Source organism: Schistocerca nitens, chromosome 4, assembly GCF_023898315.1.
Source record: "Schistocerca nitens isolate TAMUIC-IGC-003100 chromosome 4, iqSchNite1.1, whole genome shotgun sequence".
NCBI lineage: Eukaryota > Metazoa > Arthropoda > Insecta > Orthoptera > Acrididae > Schistocerca > Schistocerca nitens.
The window spans coordinates 204,757,231-204,778,695 of NC_064617.1; the positions used below are offsets into that span (position 1 = coordinate 204,757,231).

Here is a 21,465-nt window from a genome sequence, read left to right on the forward strand (position 1 = left end):
GGCACACAGGGCCAACACCCGGCATCATGGTGTGGGGAGCGATCTCCTACACTGGCCGTACACCAGTGGTGATCGTCGAGGGGACACTGAATAGTGCACGGTACATCCAAACCGTCATCGAACCCATCGTTCTACCATTCCTAGACCGGCAAGGGAACTTGCTGTTCCAACAGGACAATGCACGTCCGCATGTATCCCATGCCACCCAACGTGCTCTAGAAGGTGTAAGTCAACTACCCTGGCCAGCAAGATCTCCGGATCTGTCCCCCCATTGAGCATGTTTGGGACTGGATGAAGCGTCGTCTCACGTGGTCTGCACGTCCAGCACGAACGCTGGTCCAACTGAGGCGCCAGGTGGAAATGGCATGGCAAGCCGTTCCACAGGACTACATCCAGCATCTCTACGATCGTCTCCATGGGAGAATAGCAGCCTGCATTGCTGTGAAAGGTGGATATACACTGTACTAGTGCCGACATTGTGCATGCTCTGTTGCCTGTGTCTATGTGCCTGTGGTTCTGTCAGTGTGATCATGTGATGTATCTGACCCCAGGAATGTGTCAATAAAGTTTCCCCTTCCTGGGACAATGAATTCACGGTGTTCTTATTTCAATTTCCAGGAGTGTAATATCATATTTCTCCATAAAATTTCAAATCTGCATAGCAGCAGCATTTTCAAAGATTTTGTGATAATATTAAACCTAAATCAATGTAAATATATGTATTGTAAATCACAATTACTTGTCCAATATCATATTGTATACCTTGTACAACAAATGATCAAAAGAACCAATAAAAATGTAAAGTGATGTAATGCATTGTAATTATTCATGGCTGAGCTCTCTTTGTCCTCTTGTGACGATTATGACTGTCACTGGCTTGGAGATTTCTTTTGTGAGACAGTACATTTTTGTACTCAGCTAGAGCTTCACAGTTAGACTGAGCATCCAAATTGTTGACTGGAACTCATCTCCCTGATGACAGTGGGATGATTGTGTCTTGGGTTATAGACAATGTCCCAGAACAACAATTGTTGCATGGACTTGTCGAGGCTTCATCAAACTGAAGCTACAATCATTCACATTCTATGAATGCTTGTGATGCATGCAGGCTGTCCTATCCAAGGATAACATTTTGTCTGTATCCTTATAAAGTGACAAATTAAATGGGCTCTCACTGTCACTGATAGTTATTCTCACAACACAGTTTCCTGTCAGTTGGATGTATTTTCCATTTGCTCCTTTTAACTCAATGGTGCTTGAAATTCAGGACAAAATGTTTTTCAGTGATGAGCATCCAGTATTATAGAAAATAATGTCCCAAAATTGATTAGTGCCTGGACAGGTGGATTATTAATGATGACATTGAAATGATTTCATGACATCTTGGCAGCTGTTGACCATGAAGAACTTTTATCTGAGGCAGCATCACTACTATAAATAGTTCCCTCATTTAGTTTTCCTGATTTTGGCCGCTGGGTGAACGACTGGCTTCTCTGTAGTGTGACAAGAAATAACTGTGATGCGTTGGAGAGCAACCTCAAGCAGGATATGGCAATGGGCTTTGTCCAACAGGTCAGTTGTAGTCGTCTGCAGTTATCAGGGATGAATATAATAATTAAACATTCTTCTTTGTTCTTTAGAGTAGCATACAACATGCCCTGGGTGGCCACAAAGAAAATGTATCAGTATGTTGTCCTCTGTTCTCCAAATGTTCATTTTTCTGCATGGAAATCAAATTGGAAGGCAGCTAGTTGGATCTGTATCATTGATAATCTTGTACATTGTCTGGTGGTTTGTGGCATTAAGTCTGCAGTTCCTGACTGCATGAATCAAATTAGCAAAGAAGCTCATTCTATCTGCACCACTGAGAACCTTGGATAATGTCTGATGGTTGTGGCATAAGTCTGTGATTCCTGGCTCCATTCCTCAATGTTGGTCTGCTTTGAAGATACTGATGCCAATGAATTTCTTTCTGAATCAGTGATGTTGCCTCCTCCTGGATTGATTTAAAAATCAGTGCTGCTGCTTTTCGCCATCTGGGATTGACATTAGTCAATGCCATGAACCCTTGTGTCTCTTGTTTTACTATTTGTCATATTATTTATGCAAATTTTTGATTACCTTCAACACAGCCCATCAGTACAACATTTGGAAATCCACTTACAGTATTTCCATATACTCTTTCTGGTGCATTGTGCCAATGTACAGCCACCACTTGATGAATATCTCTGTTGTGGTGTCATCCTGCAGAATGAGTATTTGACAATGGTGCAGTGCCATGCTCTTCATTAAATATGAAATTTTGTTAGTTTCTATTATATTTGGATTCACTGTCCTGTGTGACACAGCACCAGAACACACTGTATATATGATCGTGTAGCCCCCCACCCCATCTCCTCCATCTTTGAACAATGTTCTTCAGTTGTTGTTTAACTATGCAGACCTGCTGCTGATTATCACTAAATGTTTTACTGATTTCTGTCCAAAACTTGTCCAATTTCTTGAACTTTTCCTTGCTGTTCTGAAATCATGGCTGGGCTATACCACAAAAATAAAAATAGAAACTGATAAAACATATGTCATCTCACATGTTGTGTGTAGTAATATGCTGATACCCCTCTCTTTAACCATTTCTTAGGACCTGGACAACATCTTCTGAAAGCACTGTTGGATGTCTGACGTGCATCTGACTCGCCAATGTTTTGTATACATCAGCACCTAAACAGTGCTGACTATTGGAAGAATGTACTGTTGTACTCAGATTCCTCCTTGGGAAGGCCATGTCTTTTGCACTACCTTATTGTAGCCACTGGGATGTTGATATCCAAGACACCTGGTATCTCCTCCAAACCAGAATGTGGAATCAAATGCCAGTTATAAGAGCAGGATCATCAACAACAACTAACACTTCACATGTTTGTTGAGCATACACAAAAGTAGAGCTGCAGCTGGGGTCTCCAGAGCAAGTTCCTATTTATCCATACATAGAATGTTCTACCACATTACAATGTTCTACATAAATAAGAAATTTCCACAGTGTTTCAGAAATCACAAATTTTAAATGATAAATAATTGCAGGAAACAGTAATCGAAATGTTGTCTCCAGTCAGTGACTATAACAGCTTTACCACATTGGACAATGGACTGCTCACAGAAATACTGAGATCCAGTGAGTATTGAGATCAATAAAGTTCTTTTATTTCATCCTCACACTCATCAGACTAAGCTTCAACATTTATAATTTTGTGAGTGAGGCGCATACCCTACTGGGAATAATGCCTGCACCACTAAATGATGTTGGTACAGGTTCATGAGCCTCGACAGTTATCTTTCTTAATGCATAACCGTATGACCTATTGAAAATAGCCAAGAGCAATAAGGAACTGTCAACATGCTTAGCAGCTGGAAGAAAATAGTCTGGACAGTACATTTCTTTGAGGTCCTCATAATATTAATACAGCCTTTGGTAAGAAATAGGGATATGGTAGAGTCTGTAGATCATGTTAAATGCTTCCATTACTTTGAGGTGCAGGTTTGGTGCAGCTCATATTGTTCTTTGTATTCACTTTGTTTACAGTTAATTTAGTAAAACAAATTCTTCATGAATGTATTTTGTATCTAGTTTCCAGTTCAGTGATTGCATTGGCACTATGTTCTCCAGACACATATTAACTTGAGCATTCACCTTAGTGTTGGTGTTCATAGGTAATAATTCTCTTTGATGCCCTCCTGACCCAATTACTCCCATGTTTAGCAGATAAAATTTCCCTCTGAATCCTATAAGTGAAGAGAAAGGAAGCTTAGTATTTAATGTCCCATAGAAATCAAGACCATCAGACACGGAGCACAAGCTTGGATTGTGTCAGGGTTAGGGGATGATATTGGCCATACCCTTCCAAAGAAACCATCCCAGAATGTGCCTGGAGCTAATCACAGAAAACCTAATCCAGATTGCCAGATGTGTGTTTGAACCATCATTCTCCCAAATGCGAGTCCAGTGCACTAACCAATGTGCCACCTCACTTGGCAAATATGACACTAGATATAATGGCAGTTATCCTGATTGCACTTAATGCATGAATATTGATAATTTGGTCACATTGAATGCCTCTAAAACTTGATATGATAGCAGATAAATATACCACCACAGTGACCACAGATGAAGGATGGGCAATTTGATTCCTTGAGAAGCAGTTACACAGGGGCTCAACAAGTGGCATTTTTTTCCGCAATGCAAGCAAGCACTATGCAAAGTCTGTAATTCAATCAATATATCTTCAAATGTGTTGTTTACACCCTCATATGAGCAGTCCTGTTCTTGTATATTATCCAAACATGACACCCTACAGCAAAGTTAGGCACATAGAAAAATTTTAATTTTATCTCTTATTTGTTGAGGAAACATTAATGCATTGTTTAACAAGTTTGGCAGATTACTTTGTTGTTATAGATGTAAATAAACAAAAAACACCAAAATTATTTTTAACCACATTAAACACTGAAAAACATTTACCCAGCAACACAAACTATTTCACTGGTTTAAGAGTTTTTCATGGTGTAGGTAAAACCTATTATTTAACAGGTTCTGCATGAGAGGTTGTCCTAAGCTACTGCACTGACCTTTTGTTCAATGTATTGCTGCCGTCTCTCTTCTGCCTTCATCTGTTTGTAGAGAATGCAAGACTTCAGTACATCCATTGGATCTCTTGGAGGGACTTTATGGTTTCCACCCCATGGCATACCTACAACAATAAGGAGAACTTTCAAGGATGTGAAATGAATCAAAGTATACAGTAACAAAAGACAGGTTAACAATAAACAAGCACTTTACCACCGAATGGTATTCATTCTCACACCAGCTAAGTTTAATCAAGAAAATTAGAAACAAATCTGCTGTTTCCTCATTTTATACAAATAGCTGCTGTTATCTCTTAACGATAGCTTAAATTTTTATTTACATTGATATTTTTCAAGGAAAACAGTTACCCACAGCTGTAAATACAGAGTTCTGTTTATAATATGCTATTCATTCTTCCACCAGCTAAATTTAATCAAGTAAATTAGAAACAAATCCACTGCCTCCTTAGTTATACCAGAGAGCACTGTTATCTCTCAGTGGTAGCTTAAATTTTTATTTACTTTGATATTTTCCATATAAAACAGTTACCTACAGCTGTAAATACACAGTTCTGTTTACAGTACATTACTGTTATTGATATATGTTTTCAATTTTCTTTTGACCTGGTAAGAATTCCAATTTCTTGTTTTGTGTTAGATGGGAGCTCTTGAAAGTCTTTCAACCATTAAGTAATTCACTTCCGAACCTAGATAAGGATGTAAAGTGTACACAAAAATTATTTTTTGTCTTGTACTGTGATTGTGCTCAGTTGAAACTGATTTCATTGCCAATGACAGAAAGCATTAAGAAGTGTAAGAAGAGAATGTAAGAATTTCAAGGTCCTTGAACAGAGCTCTGCAAAATGTGTTATTATCTAACTAACACAAAATTCCTACTGCTTGGTTCTGCAGAATAAACACTTTGTTTACTTTAGGTTAGTACCTCAAAAGATAATCCTATAAGACAAATAGCAACAGAAAATTAGCAAAAGTAGCAAACATTCTTATCTTAAGGCCAACACAATGAGAGAAGCTTCTAAGGGGAAAACATCCTGATTTGAGCTTCTTCATTAGTTTGCCTGTAAGTTGACTCCAATTTGTTATCTGATTGGACAAAATTAATTTTACACAGGGTGTTTCATTTAGGGTATGGCAATTAATGTCATTTTCTACTGACAAAAGGTCAGTTTTGCTTTTTTAAAATAGCATGACATAAGTCTTTGTGAGATTATGACTTGAACTGTTAGCTGTGAACCATGTTTAGACATGTTCAGCTATCATCTGAGGTTGAGTTTGAACTCATGATAGTATGCTTTTGTCATTGTCCAAAAATTACAGTTTTTGAACACCAATCTATAGTCATTCAAAGATAATTTATTTAAGTTAAGAGCAAGAGTGAGCATGTGTGGCACCCCGAAATTTATGTTCCCCTTTCTGAAGTTAGTTTCAAGCATATGACACAGGTGTCAATGAGTCCCTCTTGCTCACTATTATGAAGGTAAGACTCCACCTATGCAAGATGGTTGCCCTTAACACCATAACATTTTCACTGAACTATCACTGATACCATCATAGCCAGCAAAATTAATACATTTTAGTGCCTGATGAATTCCGCAATTGATATCTGTTAGTGGTGTAGTCATTCAGTGTCTCTACTCAAGTAAATCTAAGGAATCTGTAAAGTTATTTGGTTATTTATTAGGGCATAAAAATTTTCTCCCACTGTGTGGAGTAGGCTAATTATTGAAATTGGCAGCTGCGGATTAGAAAGTTCCTGCAAAAGCTATTTTTGGGGTCCTCCATTTAATCTGAATAACAATTCTTGTTTAATAACATATCAAATTGCTTTTGCCTTACTCTTGATGTATGTTATTTTTTAAACCTATATCATGTTATACTTTTTAATAATACACTAGACAACTTTACAATAGTGATGGTAACAGAGTTTCTACTCATGATCCCTGTTCATTGTCTAAATTATGTAGAGCTCTCTTTTCCTACCACAATACAGTTTAACCCCAAGAGTTATCCACCTCTTATACTTGTTTCTGTTTGCTTTAGCTTTGTTTGTTTTGTGAGTAAACAAAACTCAAAGTGTTGTGGGAATACATTTAAGAAAGAGTTAAATTTACCATCTATACTGTCTACTCTGTAATTTCTCACAAGTATTCTTCCCATGATTTCTCTGTAGCCACTATTATTGAGTTATTGTATTGCAGACAGTACTTCTTTTCTTTTTTGATGTCTATCTAACTGGACAATATATTTTATTTTTAACATTTGACCATCTTACTCAGATAACATTGACTACTGGTGTTAAAGCTAAATCATTGCAAGTTATTGGGTCTAATTTGAAATTCATCAGTAGTTTGCAACAAGATGAGAATAAGGCTGGATGGGAATCATATCTAGATAGCCAAGGTGGTCAAGACATTGGTTTGTGAGAAGCAGGAAATCCAGGTTCAAGCCCAGGTCTGGCATACATTGAAATTATTCCAATGCCTACTTACAGCCGACTCAGAAACAATTTCTTATCATTTCAACATGTATTTGAACAGCTGCAGGATCATGAATGGTGTCTGTGGTGACATCACAGGGTTTGTTCTTTTGGACATATATAAATTGAAATTGTTAGTTGCTGTTGTGGTGACATCACAGGGTTTGTTCTTTTGGACATATATAAATTGAAATTGTGACTGCTACACTCTAATGCAGGCTGAGCACTCACTGCAGCAGCTCGGAGCCCGTGTGGAGGGGGGAAAGCGAACGCACTGCCCCCTGGCCGCATGCAGCCGCACCTGATGAAATAATCCGTGTACAATGACAGCTACGACTAGCTCCTCTATTGGAGGATACCTTTCTATTCTGTATGTCATAAAGTATTTAAGGCGTTGCACGCAGAGAACTGGTAGCCAGGCTTAAGAACGACATACCAGGAGACGTAAGTTTAAAAACGGCTTCGTAATACGGAGGGTATCAAAACATGCAACATCGTTCATGTTCTGTCATGCGTTTATGATTTTCAGGTGAATGAGAGCAGAGAAAACACTGCTGAATCTGCAATTCGAGCAAGCTACAGGGTCACTCACATCATTGCAATGAGTGGCAAGCCGTTTTCGGTGGGACCACTCGTAAAATCGTGCATGGTAGCAGTTGCAGAATGTTTGTTTCCAAGGGAGGTGCAGGCAATTGAAGATGTTTGCCTGTCAAAGCAAACAATGTCTCGTTGAATCCTGGACATGGCAGCGGATTTAGAGACACAGCTCAGGAAAAAGGCGGAGAGCTTTGTTGCATTTTTGCTAGCACTTGACGAAAGCACCGACATATCGGACTGTGCTCAGCTTGCAGTCTTTGTGCGTGGTGTCAACATGGAGGTGCAAGTAACTGAAGAACTCTTGGATGTGGTACCACTCGATTACACCACAACAGGACGTGACATTTTTGATGCTGTTGGTGAATCAGTGGACAATATGAATTTTCCGTGCGATAAGCTCCATTCCTTAGTGACAGACGGTGCACCACAAATGATCGGGCGTCACCAACATTTTGCTTCTCGTTTGAAAAATAAACTCAGGGACGAATTCAGGAAAGACATTTTGACTCTTCATTGTTTTATACACCAAGAGGCACTGTGTGCTGAAACAGTGGAGCTAGGTGGCGTAATGAAAGATGTCGTGAAGTGCGTGAATTTTGTGCGGCATCACGGTATGAATCATTGCCAATTCAAAGGATTCCTGAAAGATATGGAAGTGGAGTATGGGGTTCGTTGGTTGAGTCGGGGAAAAGTTCTTGATGTTTTCTTTGCCATTTGTGAGGAAATATCCCTTTTCTCAAAATGAAAGGGGAAGAAAATCATTGTCTGAAAGATATAAAATGGATATCAGACCTGGCGTTCCTAGCTGACATAACTAGGCATCTGAATAATTTAAATCTGTCATTGCAGGGCAAAGGGCAGCTAATCATTGACATGCACGACCAGATCAAAGCATTCTTGGAAAAGTTACGTTTATTTGAGAGGCAGATGAGTAATGCTCATTTAACGTTCTCCAATCGTCTTGCTTCTTTAAAACTACCGGAAGGTACTACTTTCGGCGATTACCAAGCAAAGATAAAGCAGCTCATCATGTCATTTGAAACACGATTCCGAGACCTCACTAGTTTGGAGATGGAATTTAAGGTGTTCAGCACTCCTTTTTCAGTTTCCGCTGATGACTTGTGATCGTCTCTTCAATTGGAGATTATTGATTTGCAAAATTCAACTTTGTTGAAAGAGAGGTACTACAACACGTTGGATTTGTTATGATGGTATCGTTCATTACAGCAAAAAACATTTCCCAAGCTTCACAACAATACCGCTCAGTTCATGTGCATGTTCGGATCTGCAAACTGTTGTGAGCAGCTTTTCTCAGCAATGAAAAGAGTAAAAAGTAAGGAACGATCGTTTCTTCAGGATGCAACAATGAAGGCCATCCTCCGCATTAACGCTGCGAACACTTTCACGCCTGATATTTCCGATCTTGTAATGAAAAGGAAATGTCAAGCTACAGAGGCCCAATAAATTTAGTATGCAATGTCTTGTAAAACAGTTGTTTCTTATTTATTTCCTGAACATCGTATTTCCTGGTGTAGCATGTCACCACGTCTTAGCAGCTAAGAGTATGAGGTTGTCGATCTTGTAAGATGCAGCTGGCACATCAAAACGTTTGCCTTGCCACCTGCCTCAGCCAGCCGCGCCATGTGCCGGCGTGCCGGCCCACTTGAATGGTCACAGCGAGCGACACGGCTCCACGGAGCAGGGAGCACTCTGTGGCTCACCACGGAGCCGACGAGCTGGAACAGCCTGCTCTAATGAATGGAATTCAGACTGTCCAACTGCTTGTGCAGTTGGCTTCTTGCCCCAAGAACAATGTCAACTGACTGGCAAGTGGCTGGGAAGTGACCTGTAAAGCTTTCCAGTGGAAGAATACCAGAAAATTGTGATAGAGTCATGTGGCTTGTGGTGGTGTGCTAGTGCCAATGATACCAGTGCTGTATCTGATGAATTAAGTGCTATCAGACACCACAACAGCTGCTGCAGGTGTGATGTGCTGCAATTGAATTGCAGGTGCCTTGGAAGGGTGGCAACCCATGGGACACTGCTGTGTGGTTGGTGCCTGGAATGAATATGCTAGTCATGGTTACTCCATCCCCCTTCCCTATGGAAGAGATGGCAGAGGCATCTCACTAGATAGACTGTGGCTAGGACTTACATAGCAACTAATGATACATCATCCCCTCTTCCACAAGAATCAGTTGGCGGCATCATTGAGAGGGAGCAAACCTGAAAACTAAGAACCATGCAAGGTTGTTGTTGAGAAAATGCTGACCATGCTGCCAGAGGTGTCATGACCTGACAGGCTAGGCTTGTGATGAAACTTCCATGAATAGGTGCACTGGAGAACTACAGCTGAAGCCCCATAAATGCTGCTGTCTGTGGAGCGTAGAAGACCCTGGAAGTTGTAGTAGACAACGACAACTGGAGACATCTGGGTCTGGTGAACAGGGTAGAGCAGTGCAGAGTAGGGTCCAGGAGAAGGCATGTTGCATGCTGCAAAAGTGCCTGTTGGAGAAGAAACCTAGTGAATGAAGCTGGTGTGACCAACACTCTGTAGGGGAAAAGTCCATGAGAGGACGCAGCAATCTGAAGATGTGGGCTGAACATTGGCAACAGGCAGAAAGAATGGCTGAATCAATGGCAACGAATCCAGAGGGGACAAGATATGGTCAGCGGAGTCAACGGACAAAGAGCAAGAGTTCCTGAAGGGTATAGGAGTTGAGGGCAGAGGAAGCACAAGAGAGGGTCTGACGGAGGGAGGTGTCGAGTGGACTGGCAGAGTGAGGGTTGCTGATGTGAGGACCAGTGACAGGGGACCAGTGGCACTGGAGCCTGTAGAGGTGCCCAGACTGGAGGCAAAGATGCCAGTAGCACTGGAATCTGAAGATGCACTGGGGTCACTGGCAAGTGTGCCAGTGACGATGGAATCTGAGGCACTGGACCAGTAGCAAGGACCCTGCTCGTGCTGGAACCTGAAGAGGTGCTGGAGCTTGAGGAGGCATTGCAGCCTGAGGAAGTGTAGGGGCTGATGGAGGCCCAGGAGCCAGGGATACAGTCAGGAGGCTAAGGTGCTAAAGGGGGCCACAAGACAATCAATGGGGAACACAGAGGTGAACACAGCCACATAAGGCGTGCAGGCCATGAATCCAATGCACTGTCAAACTCCAAAGGAGACATGGACCAGGTTGTCACTGCTGAGGCTGATTCATCACCAGGACAGGTGAGCTGTCAAGAAAGAAGCTCAGAGGTATGCTGTAAGAGCCAGACTTAAGACTAAAGCTGTGGCGAAATGTCCTGCACTTGAAGTGGTGCTGCAACTGCACATTGAACCAAATGTGTAAAGGTAGGGAGGCATCGCTGCATGAGCCACCCCATAATTACACAAGCCAAGACAGAGATAGCTCCAATGTTGGATCAGCAGTAGCAAATGAACCTATGATATGAGGCAACTGGACTGATAAGGGGCATCCCACTCAAAAGTGAGTCATGTAATGTCCAAGATCTACAATAGCTCAACCAAAAATTGATTCACAGTCTATCTTTCCCCAAAATGCACAAAGTCAAAATCAATTATTTCTGATCTGAACTGTTAGCAGAACATGGTAATACCTTTCCACACAGTCAAAAAAAAAGTAGCACTGCATCAAGCCACCACTAAAATAAAAGAGATTATTTACAGTAAAACAACAGAAGTGAAACAGGCACAGTGAATAGCACAAGCCCCTAGCTCAGCAAAACTAAAACTCTGTCTGAACAAGCCATGAAGGCCCAACGGTACCAACCAGCTGCCATGTCTTCCTCAGCAACAGGCATCGCTGGATACAAATATGAAGAGGCATGTGGTCAGCATACTGCCCTCCCAGCTGTATGTCAGTTTATGAGACTGGAGCTGCTACTTCCCAATCAAGTAGTTCCTCAGTTTTCCTCATGAGGGGTGAGTGCACCCCATTTGCCAACAGTGCTTGGCAGACTGGATTGTCACCCATCCAAGTGCCAGCTTAGCCCAACAGTGCTTAACTTCAACAATCTGATGGGAACCGGTGTTACCACTGCAGCAAGGCTGCTGGCTGCTCAGCAAAACACCACAACAAAGAAAATTATGTGCACTATCACTAGAAAGAAACAAGGCAAATTAAGGAATAATATGGCATATAATCCTGGAAAGTGATAGAGCAAAAACTGTGCACACACAAATGATAAGTTGAGCACTTTGACCTACAAGGAAATCATAAACAACAGATAATGCACACAAAGCAGTGTTCTCATAGAAAATTGCATTAACAAAGAATTGGAAAGCATGAAATGTGCAATGATCACTTGTAACTCAAGGGCAACAGATAGTGAAACTGACAAGCCACAGCGCCACAGAATGTAAGGAAAGACCACACAAATGCAAGTAAGCCAAAGTAAATGGCCAACAACAATGGGTATATGTCTGAATGTGGAGCACAAACACGAAAAATTCCGTGTGGAGGACCCATTAAGTTGAGCACAAGAGCACAGGGAATGAAGTCCCAGAACCAAACATGTCATTTCAAAAAAGCATGCCCTTGTTGTCACTGTTGAGATGAGAGCATTACAGACAACAATTTCACCACTGTTGAATCCCAATGAGCAGAAGTGTCCATGTAGCCAAAAGAACAACAGAACTTTATTACACTGTACTTTAAGCAAGCACAACAGGAACCAGCTTCCGAAGTAATACCACTAAATATTGGCCCGATCTGATAAGGGTTGACACCAAACACAAAAATAATTTCTTGACAATATGAGCTACACCATTAAGCTAATGTAGCCACTGAGTTAAGACACTGTCCATCCAAAATTTGGTAGTACTGACATAGCCTGAAAATGTACATATGTGGAAATAGGCCATGACTGAAGCATTTGTGAAGACTTGGCCATTTGGATGCCAGTATGTGAGGCTGTAGGCTCTGATGGCATGTGTTGTGCTCCAACAAATTGAACTCTGACTTTCAGACCGCTTCCACAGTCAGCACTTGGCCCAGAGAATCGTACCTGTGACCTGGCCCAGAGGACTGTAGCTATGGACTCCTGATGTCAACTGATTAGCGAGTGGTCGGGCAGGATCCTATAAAGCCATCTGAGGAAATCATAATAGAAAGTCACATGTCTTACAAAGATAAGCTAATGCTGATGAAGCCTCCAGATACTGTGATTGGTATTGTAGGTGTAATGTGTTGTGGAAGACTTGCAGGTGCCTTGGAGGGTCAGCAACCCGCATCACCCTTCTGTGTGGTTGGCGGCTGTATCAAAGGGTGGCAGTCATGGTTACTATGTCATCTATCCTTTCATTTTGCTGTATGGATGTAAGTTTATCTTTTTTATTAATGAGGCAGCTGACGTTGTGAAGGGTGACATTAAATGCATTTTCTTTCATTTTCACATGTTTGTCCAAACCAGAGTTTTGTGTTTTGTTAATAGCTGTTTCCATTATAACTGTATTTATTGTGCACCTCCGTCTTCCAGATGAATTTGCCCAAAAACATGCCTTGGGGCACACTGTAAATCACTTGAGTTAGGATGAGTACTGCTTTGGTCAGAGTGGATGCTTCTGGCAGATAGTAATGTATGATGCAACTGAGTGAGAAGGAGTGTATCAGACACACCCATGTAAGAGTATCCCTCTGTTCTGAGCAATTTCCTAAGCTCTGCAGTAATACATTCCACAGTATGCTTCACTCAGGGTTTATGGTACTGCTGAAAGGGTGACAAGTTATTCACACTAGTGTGAGGAGCATTCTCTGCCATGTGTCTGATGTCATCCTCAGTTGTATAATTGAGATTATGATGTATACTGTTGCCTGTGACTCTCACTATTATTGCATTCTCTTATTTCCTAAGATCCTTTTCCAAAGAGTCTAAATCACAGGGGACAACACTGAGCTCCATGCACAAGGCTTAAAAATACTAGTTACCTGGTAAAAAATTCCCAGGGAACACTATAGCAGTTCTTACATACCTCCCCTACCCCGCCCCCACCCCCATGACTTTCACACAGCATTAATACCTTTTTGGTCTTCTTAAAACTTTCCCTAGGGTTAGCTTGTACCTTATGCCCTGTACTGTCTGACTGCTTCTGAACTTCTTGAATTGTCTGAATGCTCTCTTTCACACTCTACAAATCACTGAAGTTATTGGAGAAAGATAGAATTAAGCTATCAGATGTGCAGCATGTTTTCTTTTCACTTATTTTGAAGGCTTGACTGAATTCCTGCCACCTATGTGAGCCCTAACATTAGTACAGCAATTTGTAGCTCCTAAAACGGTTAACTCTTCTTGTGTTAATGCCAAATCAGTTCAAAGTTTCAAGAATAGTGACAATCCAGAAGTGACCAGCATACTTCCTCATGTAAGTTGTACTGCAACATCCCACATGAAAAACATGCTGACATTTCTCACACTGATTGGCACTCTTCAGTAGTTTGCACTCATGTATGTTTTCACAGTAAAGTTTTGTTATAAGTATTGGATAAGATATGGTATGGAGGGCATCCACAACTGAGAGGCATGATTAATTAATTTAAAGAAATCTGCTTAAGTTGTACTGCTGATTTATTCAAACCATGACCATTTTGGGATGTTAAAATCTCATATTCAAGTGTATAAAATTATTGCATTAGGTCATGCATAACAAGCCAACTAATGCCGTGGCTGGTGTCCATAGTGTGCAGCTGCCCAGTAGTGGACAGTTTCCACCTAACAAGCAGTGACTTGGAACCCTTGCAATGGCTGGCTCAACCACATGTTATGCATGACCAAATACAATAATTGTATCCACTTGGATATGGGATTTTAACATCTGGAAACCAGTTGCGGTTTGAATAGATCAATACAACTGATGCGGATCTCTGTAAATTAATTAATAAAGGTACTGACTGAAAAGCTTTTTCAAGGGAATTATGTCTTTTTTCCTTCAAGATAGCAATAGATGATGTGAATATCTAAATATTAAATAGATTTTACCACCTATGATAAAGTAGGCCAAAGGTGCACATTATTCTCTCCACATTCTTTCATCTCCCTTCACTTGAAGAAGGAGATGACACCTGAAAAGTTAGTTAGTTGTACTTCATTAGTGAAAGCAATAAGATGCTTTTTGTTAACTGGTCCTCATCACTGCACTTAACACATCTCTTTACTGAACAAGTGTTCATAGCTCTCATGAAATGGACTTTAGAGTCCATGTTTACTGGACTCTTTTCTTGTTTGGTTCATATTACCACTTCTCAGAATATGGAAAGCAAAGAGGTTGCAATAGAAAAGACATGTTCCACAGTATCAAAGGGTGAATAGGTGCTCATAGCTCTTAAGGTGCACATTTTAGAGTCCATGTTTCCTACAGTTTTTTTACTTCAAATGATCATTCCTGACATATCCCTGAATATGTCTTTGTCCTATGGACCAAGGCTATTGAATCACCAATGCAGATTTTGGACTATGGGACATAACTTTTGAATCACCCTGTAATGGTCCAACTTCTGGAGCAATATTTTGTGATCAACACAATCAAACGCCTTATTTAAATCAAAAAATATGCCAAGCATTTGAAACCTTTTGTTTAACCCATCCAGTACCTCACAGAGAAAAGAGAATGTAGCATTATCAGTTGTTAAACAACTTCTAAAGCCGAACTGTACATTTGATAGCAAATTGTGTGATATAAAATGATAAATTATCCTTACATACACACCAGCAAACACTGGTGGCATAGAAATCGATCTAAAATTGTCTACATTATCCTTTCCCACGTTTTTATAAAGCGGCTTTACTACTGAGTACTTTAATCATTCAGGAAACTGACCATTCGTAAAGGAAAAATTACAAATATGGCTAAGTACAGGACTAACATGTGCAGCACAGTACTTCAATATTCTGCTAAGCAGTCCACCATATCCATGAGAGTCCTTAGTTTTCAGTGATTTAATTATTGACTCAATCTCCCCTTTGTCTGTATCACAGAGGTGTATTTCAGACATCAATCTCGGAAAGGCATTTGCCAAGAAAGTTGTATGATTCCCTGTAGAAACTAAATTTTTATATAATTCAGAAGCAATGCTCAGAAAATGATTGGTAAATACTGTAGATATATCTGATTTATCAGTAACAGAAATATTTTTATTATGAACTGACTTTATATCGTCGACCTTGTGCTGGTGACCAGGCACTTCCTTCACAACTGACCATATGGCGTTAATTTTATCCTGTGAATTAGCTATTCTATTTGCATACCACACACTCTTTGCCTTCCTAATAACATGTTTAAGCACCTTACAATACTATTTCTAATGGACTACTGTAGCTTCATTGTAATTACTTCTAACATTTTGATATAATTCCCACTTTGTTCCGCATGCTATTCTTATCCCACTAGTCAGCCACCCGGGCTGCCTATTACTGCTAGTACCCCATTTAGAATGTTCTAATGGAAAGCAACTTTCTAAGAGCATGAAATGTGTTATGGAAAGCATTATATTTATAATCTATGTTATTGGCACTATGACCGCCCCCATAGCTGAGTTGTCAGCGTGACGGATTGCCGTCCTAAAGGCCTGGGTTTGATTCCCAGCTGGGTCAGGGATTTTCTTCACTCAGGGCCTGGGTGTTGTGCTGTCTTCATCATCATTTCATCCCCATCCAGAATGCAGGGTGCCCAGTGTGGCATCAAATGTAATAAGACCTGCACCAAGGAGGCCGGACCTGCTCTGCAAGGGGTCTCCCGGCCAATGACGCCAAACGCTCATTTCATTTCATTGGCGCTATAAACTTCCTGCCACTCTTGTTCTTGACAAGGTTTAAAAAGTTCTCTAATGATGTTGGATTAACTTTCCTACACATTTTGTAATTATATGTGACATTTGTTTGAGAACAAAAGCCTTTTAGTGTTAAAATTTGTGTATCACGACTGAAAGGCCACTCACTCTTTTACTAACAGAATGCCCATCTAGTAGTGAAGAATGTATAAAAATATTGTCTATGGCTGTGCTGCTGTTCCCCTGCACCCTAGTTGGAAAAAAACACAGTCTGCATCAGATCATATGAATTTAGGAGGTCTACCAACATCCTTTTTCTTGCACCATCATATACAGAATTTATATTGAAGTCACCACATGTAACTTAATTCTGGTACTAAAATGTAGACTTTCACAGCCGGAAATATCATGTCCATTATAATTATTTGGGCTGTTATGCCGTGGTCGGTTGATGAATTCATCAACCAACCACAGGATAACAGCCCGGATAATTATAATGGACATGATATTTCTGGCCGTGAAAGTCTACATTTTAGTATCAGATGTCTCTACGGGAAGGAGATGTCAAGAGTGCAGCTTTTATGTTCCCTCACATTCTTGTCTCATTGCAATGCCGTCGGGATTATACCGAAGTTTCTGCAGATAAAGCGACTGTTCTATTCGGGAAAGGCATATCGCATTTTCAGATGGACTGAGGAGGCCTTACTACGAGAGTGCATTCAGCAGACCCGACGGGACTTGGCAAGCACAAACTGTAAGTTCATGCCTCTCCATATTACTATCAGTAACAAACTGTGCAGCAGTGACTGGGATAAAATTGATAGACTACTGCATATACCATGGGGAAGCATATGTTGACAACGTCTAGTAGACAGAAGAAGTTTGATAATTTGCTACCTAAACAGACTGTTCGGCATTTAGACATTTCCCGGACCATTATCAATTTTTCCAAATGTTCGTTATCTAACAATGAGACATCTGTGCTTGCCAAGGGAGGAAATTGTGCTGTTAGTCCGTGTTTTGTGCCCACGGAAGAAATTATAGCCAGTGTAGAAGTGGGAATTCGCAGTGTGGATTCTGTAACAGATGAAGAAATCCGTATAGAAACAGTGAGTATATTAGCCAATGCAAAACCGCCGAAGAGTAATATAACTGTGGGTGAGAGAAGAGCTTTAAAACTCCTGAATGACAATGATAGTATTTTGATTCTCCCAGCTGACAAAGGAAGTGCAATTGTGGTTATGGATGTGGCCGACTATCAGAGTAAAATTACTGATCTACTGGATCCGCAAGCATATAGGAAGCTGAATAAGGACCCCACTAACAACGTTCTCAGAACTGTGTCGCGGTTAATAAAAAAGTCCTCCATTGAAGAGAGTGTACAGAAAGGTCTCTGCAATTCGGTTGCGCTACCACCAAGGCTTTATGGATTGCCCAAAATTCATAAAGAAAAGTGCCGTTAAGACCGATACCAAGTGCCATTGGTTCGCCCACCTACTCGTTAGCCAAGTTTTTGACTACGCTGTTAAAACCACATGTGGGCCGTTTTGGCTCTTACATAAAGAATCTGACACATTTCATCAGCAGATTGAATAGCATAGTGGTCCAGCCGGAGGACATATTGGTCAGCTTCGATGTGGTATCACTGTTTACCATGGTTCCACTTAATGATGTATTGGAACAGCTGGATTGAATTTTTCCTGCTGATATTTCAGAACTGTTTAAGTGTTGTTTGACGACCACATACTTCAAGTGGAATGAACAGTTTTATGAGCAAACAGATGGCTTGGCTATGGGAAGCCCCCTAAGTCCCATAATTGCAAACTTCTTTATGGAGAAATTAGAAGAACAGGCCTTAGGTACTGCCAGCAAAAAAACAAATGTATGGTTCCGATACGTGGATGACACGTTTGTGCTGTGGAGACATGGCAGGGAGGAACTAAGCTGGTTCCATGAAGATCTGAATAGTATAAACTCAAGAATTCAGTTTATAATGGAGGAGGAGGTAGACGGCAAATTACATTTCCTCGATGTGCTTGTTTTTAGAAATGAAAATGGTAGTTTGGGCCACTCAGTATACTGCAATCCCACGCACACGGACCGTTATTTGCACCGGGATTCGAACCACCACCCACAACAGAAGCGGGGTGTTATCAAGACGTTAGTGGACAGAGCTAGAAATATTTGTGAACCTGAGTTGCTCGATGCTGAGATGGAACATCTCCACAATGCATTAATGAAGAACGGATATTCGTCCGCCGAAATAAAACGTGCGTTGACGCAGCTGCGCAGAAATCATAGTGACATACAGGCTACTGCAAAATCTAAGGTTTTCCTGCTGTTTGTTAAAAATGTAACAGAAAGAACAGGGAGGATCATGACAGAGCAGAATATTACCAAAATTTACAAGCCCACCAGGAAGATACAGGAATACCTTAAGCCTGCCAAAGACGCTCGCAAACAATTGGAAAAAGCTGGAGCGTATAGGATCCCATGCAGATGTGGAGATGTTTATGTGGGTACCACTAAAAGAACTGTTTCTAAACGTTTGGAAGAGCACAAGAGCAATTGTAGAAGAGGAGAAATGGAACGATCAGCTGTTGTGGAGCATGCTTTCCAGCCAGGGAACCACAGTATTCGTTTCGAGGAGACGCAAGTACTAGTGGCCACAAGCGGGTATTACGAAAGGCTCTACAGGGAGGCAATCGAAATTGCTAAACACCCTAATAATTTCAATCGAAAGGAGGAGGGCATGAAATTAAACGGTATATGGATGCTGGTGTTAAAGAAGATGTGTACCACCCGTTCACTACTGGGTGATGGCAACAGCGATCGACGGTGATGGACAGCGGCCAATTACACTGATGTTTTCAAAACATGTGACGTCACGCTGCGGCACAAGAGCGCGCGGATATGGAATTTAGCGGCAGTCAGTAGCGAGCCAGTGGGTGTGTTGGACCTTCCATCGAGCTATGGACCCCCTTGAAGATGTCTTCCCCGCAGTCAGAGGCAAAACGTTGGGAATTGACACAGAATTCATCAACCGACCATGGCATAACAGCCCGGATAATTATAATGGACATGATTTAATTCTGGTACTTGCTACAAAGTGAATCAAGAACCCTCTCTAGCTTGAGCAGAACTGCTTTGAAGTCAGAGTTAGGGGAGCTATAAGCAACAGCAATTAGAAGTTTAGTTTCACTAAATTCAACTGCCCCTGCACAACATTCAAATATCTGTTCAGTGCAGTGCTGTGGTACATCTATGGATTCAAATGGAATACTGTTTTTTTACATACATACGCACTCCCTCACTCCACAAGGAACTCCTTGAAATACAGCCAGCTAACCTGTTCACAGCCCATAGGGAAAAGGCACATTCAACACCATCAACCCCTACAGACCTGCTTGACTGCTACTTCATCTTGCTTGTTTTCCATTTTTCTTCAAAGGCAGCTGCAGTTTTTCATATGAGGAACACTGTGAAAACTGTTCACTGAAAAGACTAATGGACTAACTGTCGTGCCTTTGATTGGTAAAGAAGATGGCCCAATGAAAGGCAAACAGAGGGAGTCAGCTGAATACCTGCTAACTGCTCTACTTCCTGAACACAGATCCTGAAATACATGCACAACTTTGAAGCACACTAGGTAATGAATAGGACAATCAGATGATGGTGTTACCTTTTGTTCAGGGAGAATTTCTATCACAATTTCCAAGCTCAAAACTGGAAAGCTGCCAAGTGGGGATGATGTCTATCCTGCATCATGTGGATGATAGGTCCCCTGATAGTGCCTTATTTGACAGCATTGCTAAATGTGGCATTGAGAATAGGTATAAATGGTGATTTGGAAAACACCTAGGGCTTTGATGACAACATCCACGAACATTCTCTTTGACTGGAGAGCTACAGAACAATATTGTGATGTAGAGTTGTTGGGGCTGACATCACCAAAATACTACAGATACATCTGCTTATCAAACATCTTGACCACAGTCCATGAGCATTTGCTTGCTGACTTGTTCCATGTGCACAGGGAGCTGTTGGGTTTGAACCAATGTCAATACGGATTTAGAAAAGGGAAATCCACAGGTATTGCGCCTTATAGGACTCTTCAGATTGCAGAAAATTTTACTCTGAAATATGCAGTTACACTCATGATTGATGTCATGGGCACATTTGATAATCTTCAGCAGTCTGCAATATTCACATGCCTCAGGGATCTTGGAATTTCCAAATGTCTATACAAGAGTTTTGTTAACTATTTTAATTGACGTAGCATGCAATACATTTGGGACAGAGCAAGGTAATAAAAAATGTTACAAAGGCTGTCTCCATGGGTTCATAAAAGCTCCATTGTTCTGGAATCTTAGTACTGAACCCCTGTTACATTTGTTAGACATGGCAGATACTGTTAAAGGTGTTGTGTATATGAGGGTGACATCTTAGTAGTTGTCTCTGTGGGTTCAAGTAAGAAACTTGAGGAAAAGATGAAAGACATGCTTCTTCAGATGCGACAGTGATGCATGTATAACAAACTGCCTATAACTGTCCATAGAATCTCCTACAGACTTCTGAACAGTAGATTTTCTCTCACCAGAAATTCTTCCCTGGGGCCTAACAGAGTCCCTATAAAATGTAGGGCTGTTTGCAAATGTCTAGGAAGGCTTCTGCATGAGAAGAGAAACTTCTTAGAACATGTACAATCTGTTACACAGAAAGTGATCCAGACTAGGAATACAATTGCCTGTGTTGACACTGATAACTATAAATTACCAATGCATGTTGTGCAGTCATATTATGAAGCTAACAACTTGTCTTCCAATGGACAACTAAAAAACAATACTGTGTTGAATACAGTGGAACATATTCCAGAGTATCACCAGTGCCTTCCACACTACACCTGTCAAGAATTTATGGTGATTCTTAAGATATGTTCGATGAATATCGTGGTATGTTATAGGGAAATGGAATACTGGT

The 21,465-nt window shown here is 40.9% G+C and overlaps 1 protein-coding gene across 1 annotated transcript in view; it reads right to left on the bottom strand.

Annotated features, from left to right (window-relative positions):
• The window catches only part of LOC126252818 (uncharacterized), a 75,911-nt gene that overhangs the window by 21,420 nt on the left and 33,026 nt on the right, over positions 1-21,465 (bottom strand). The window contains exon 3 of the mRNA XM_049953760.1: positions 4,621-4,742. Coding sequence (XP_049809717.1) covers positions 4,621-4,742 — 122 coding nt within the window. The remainder of the gene's footprint in view (positions 1-4,620; positions 4,743-21,465) is intronic.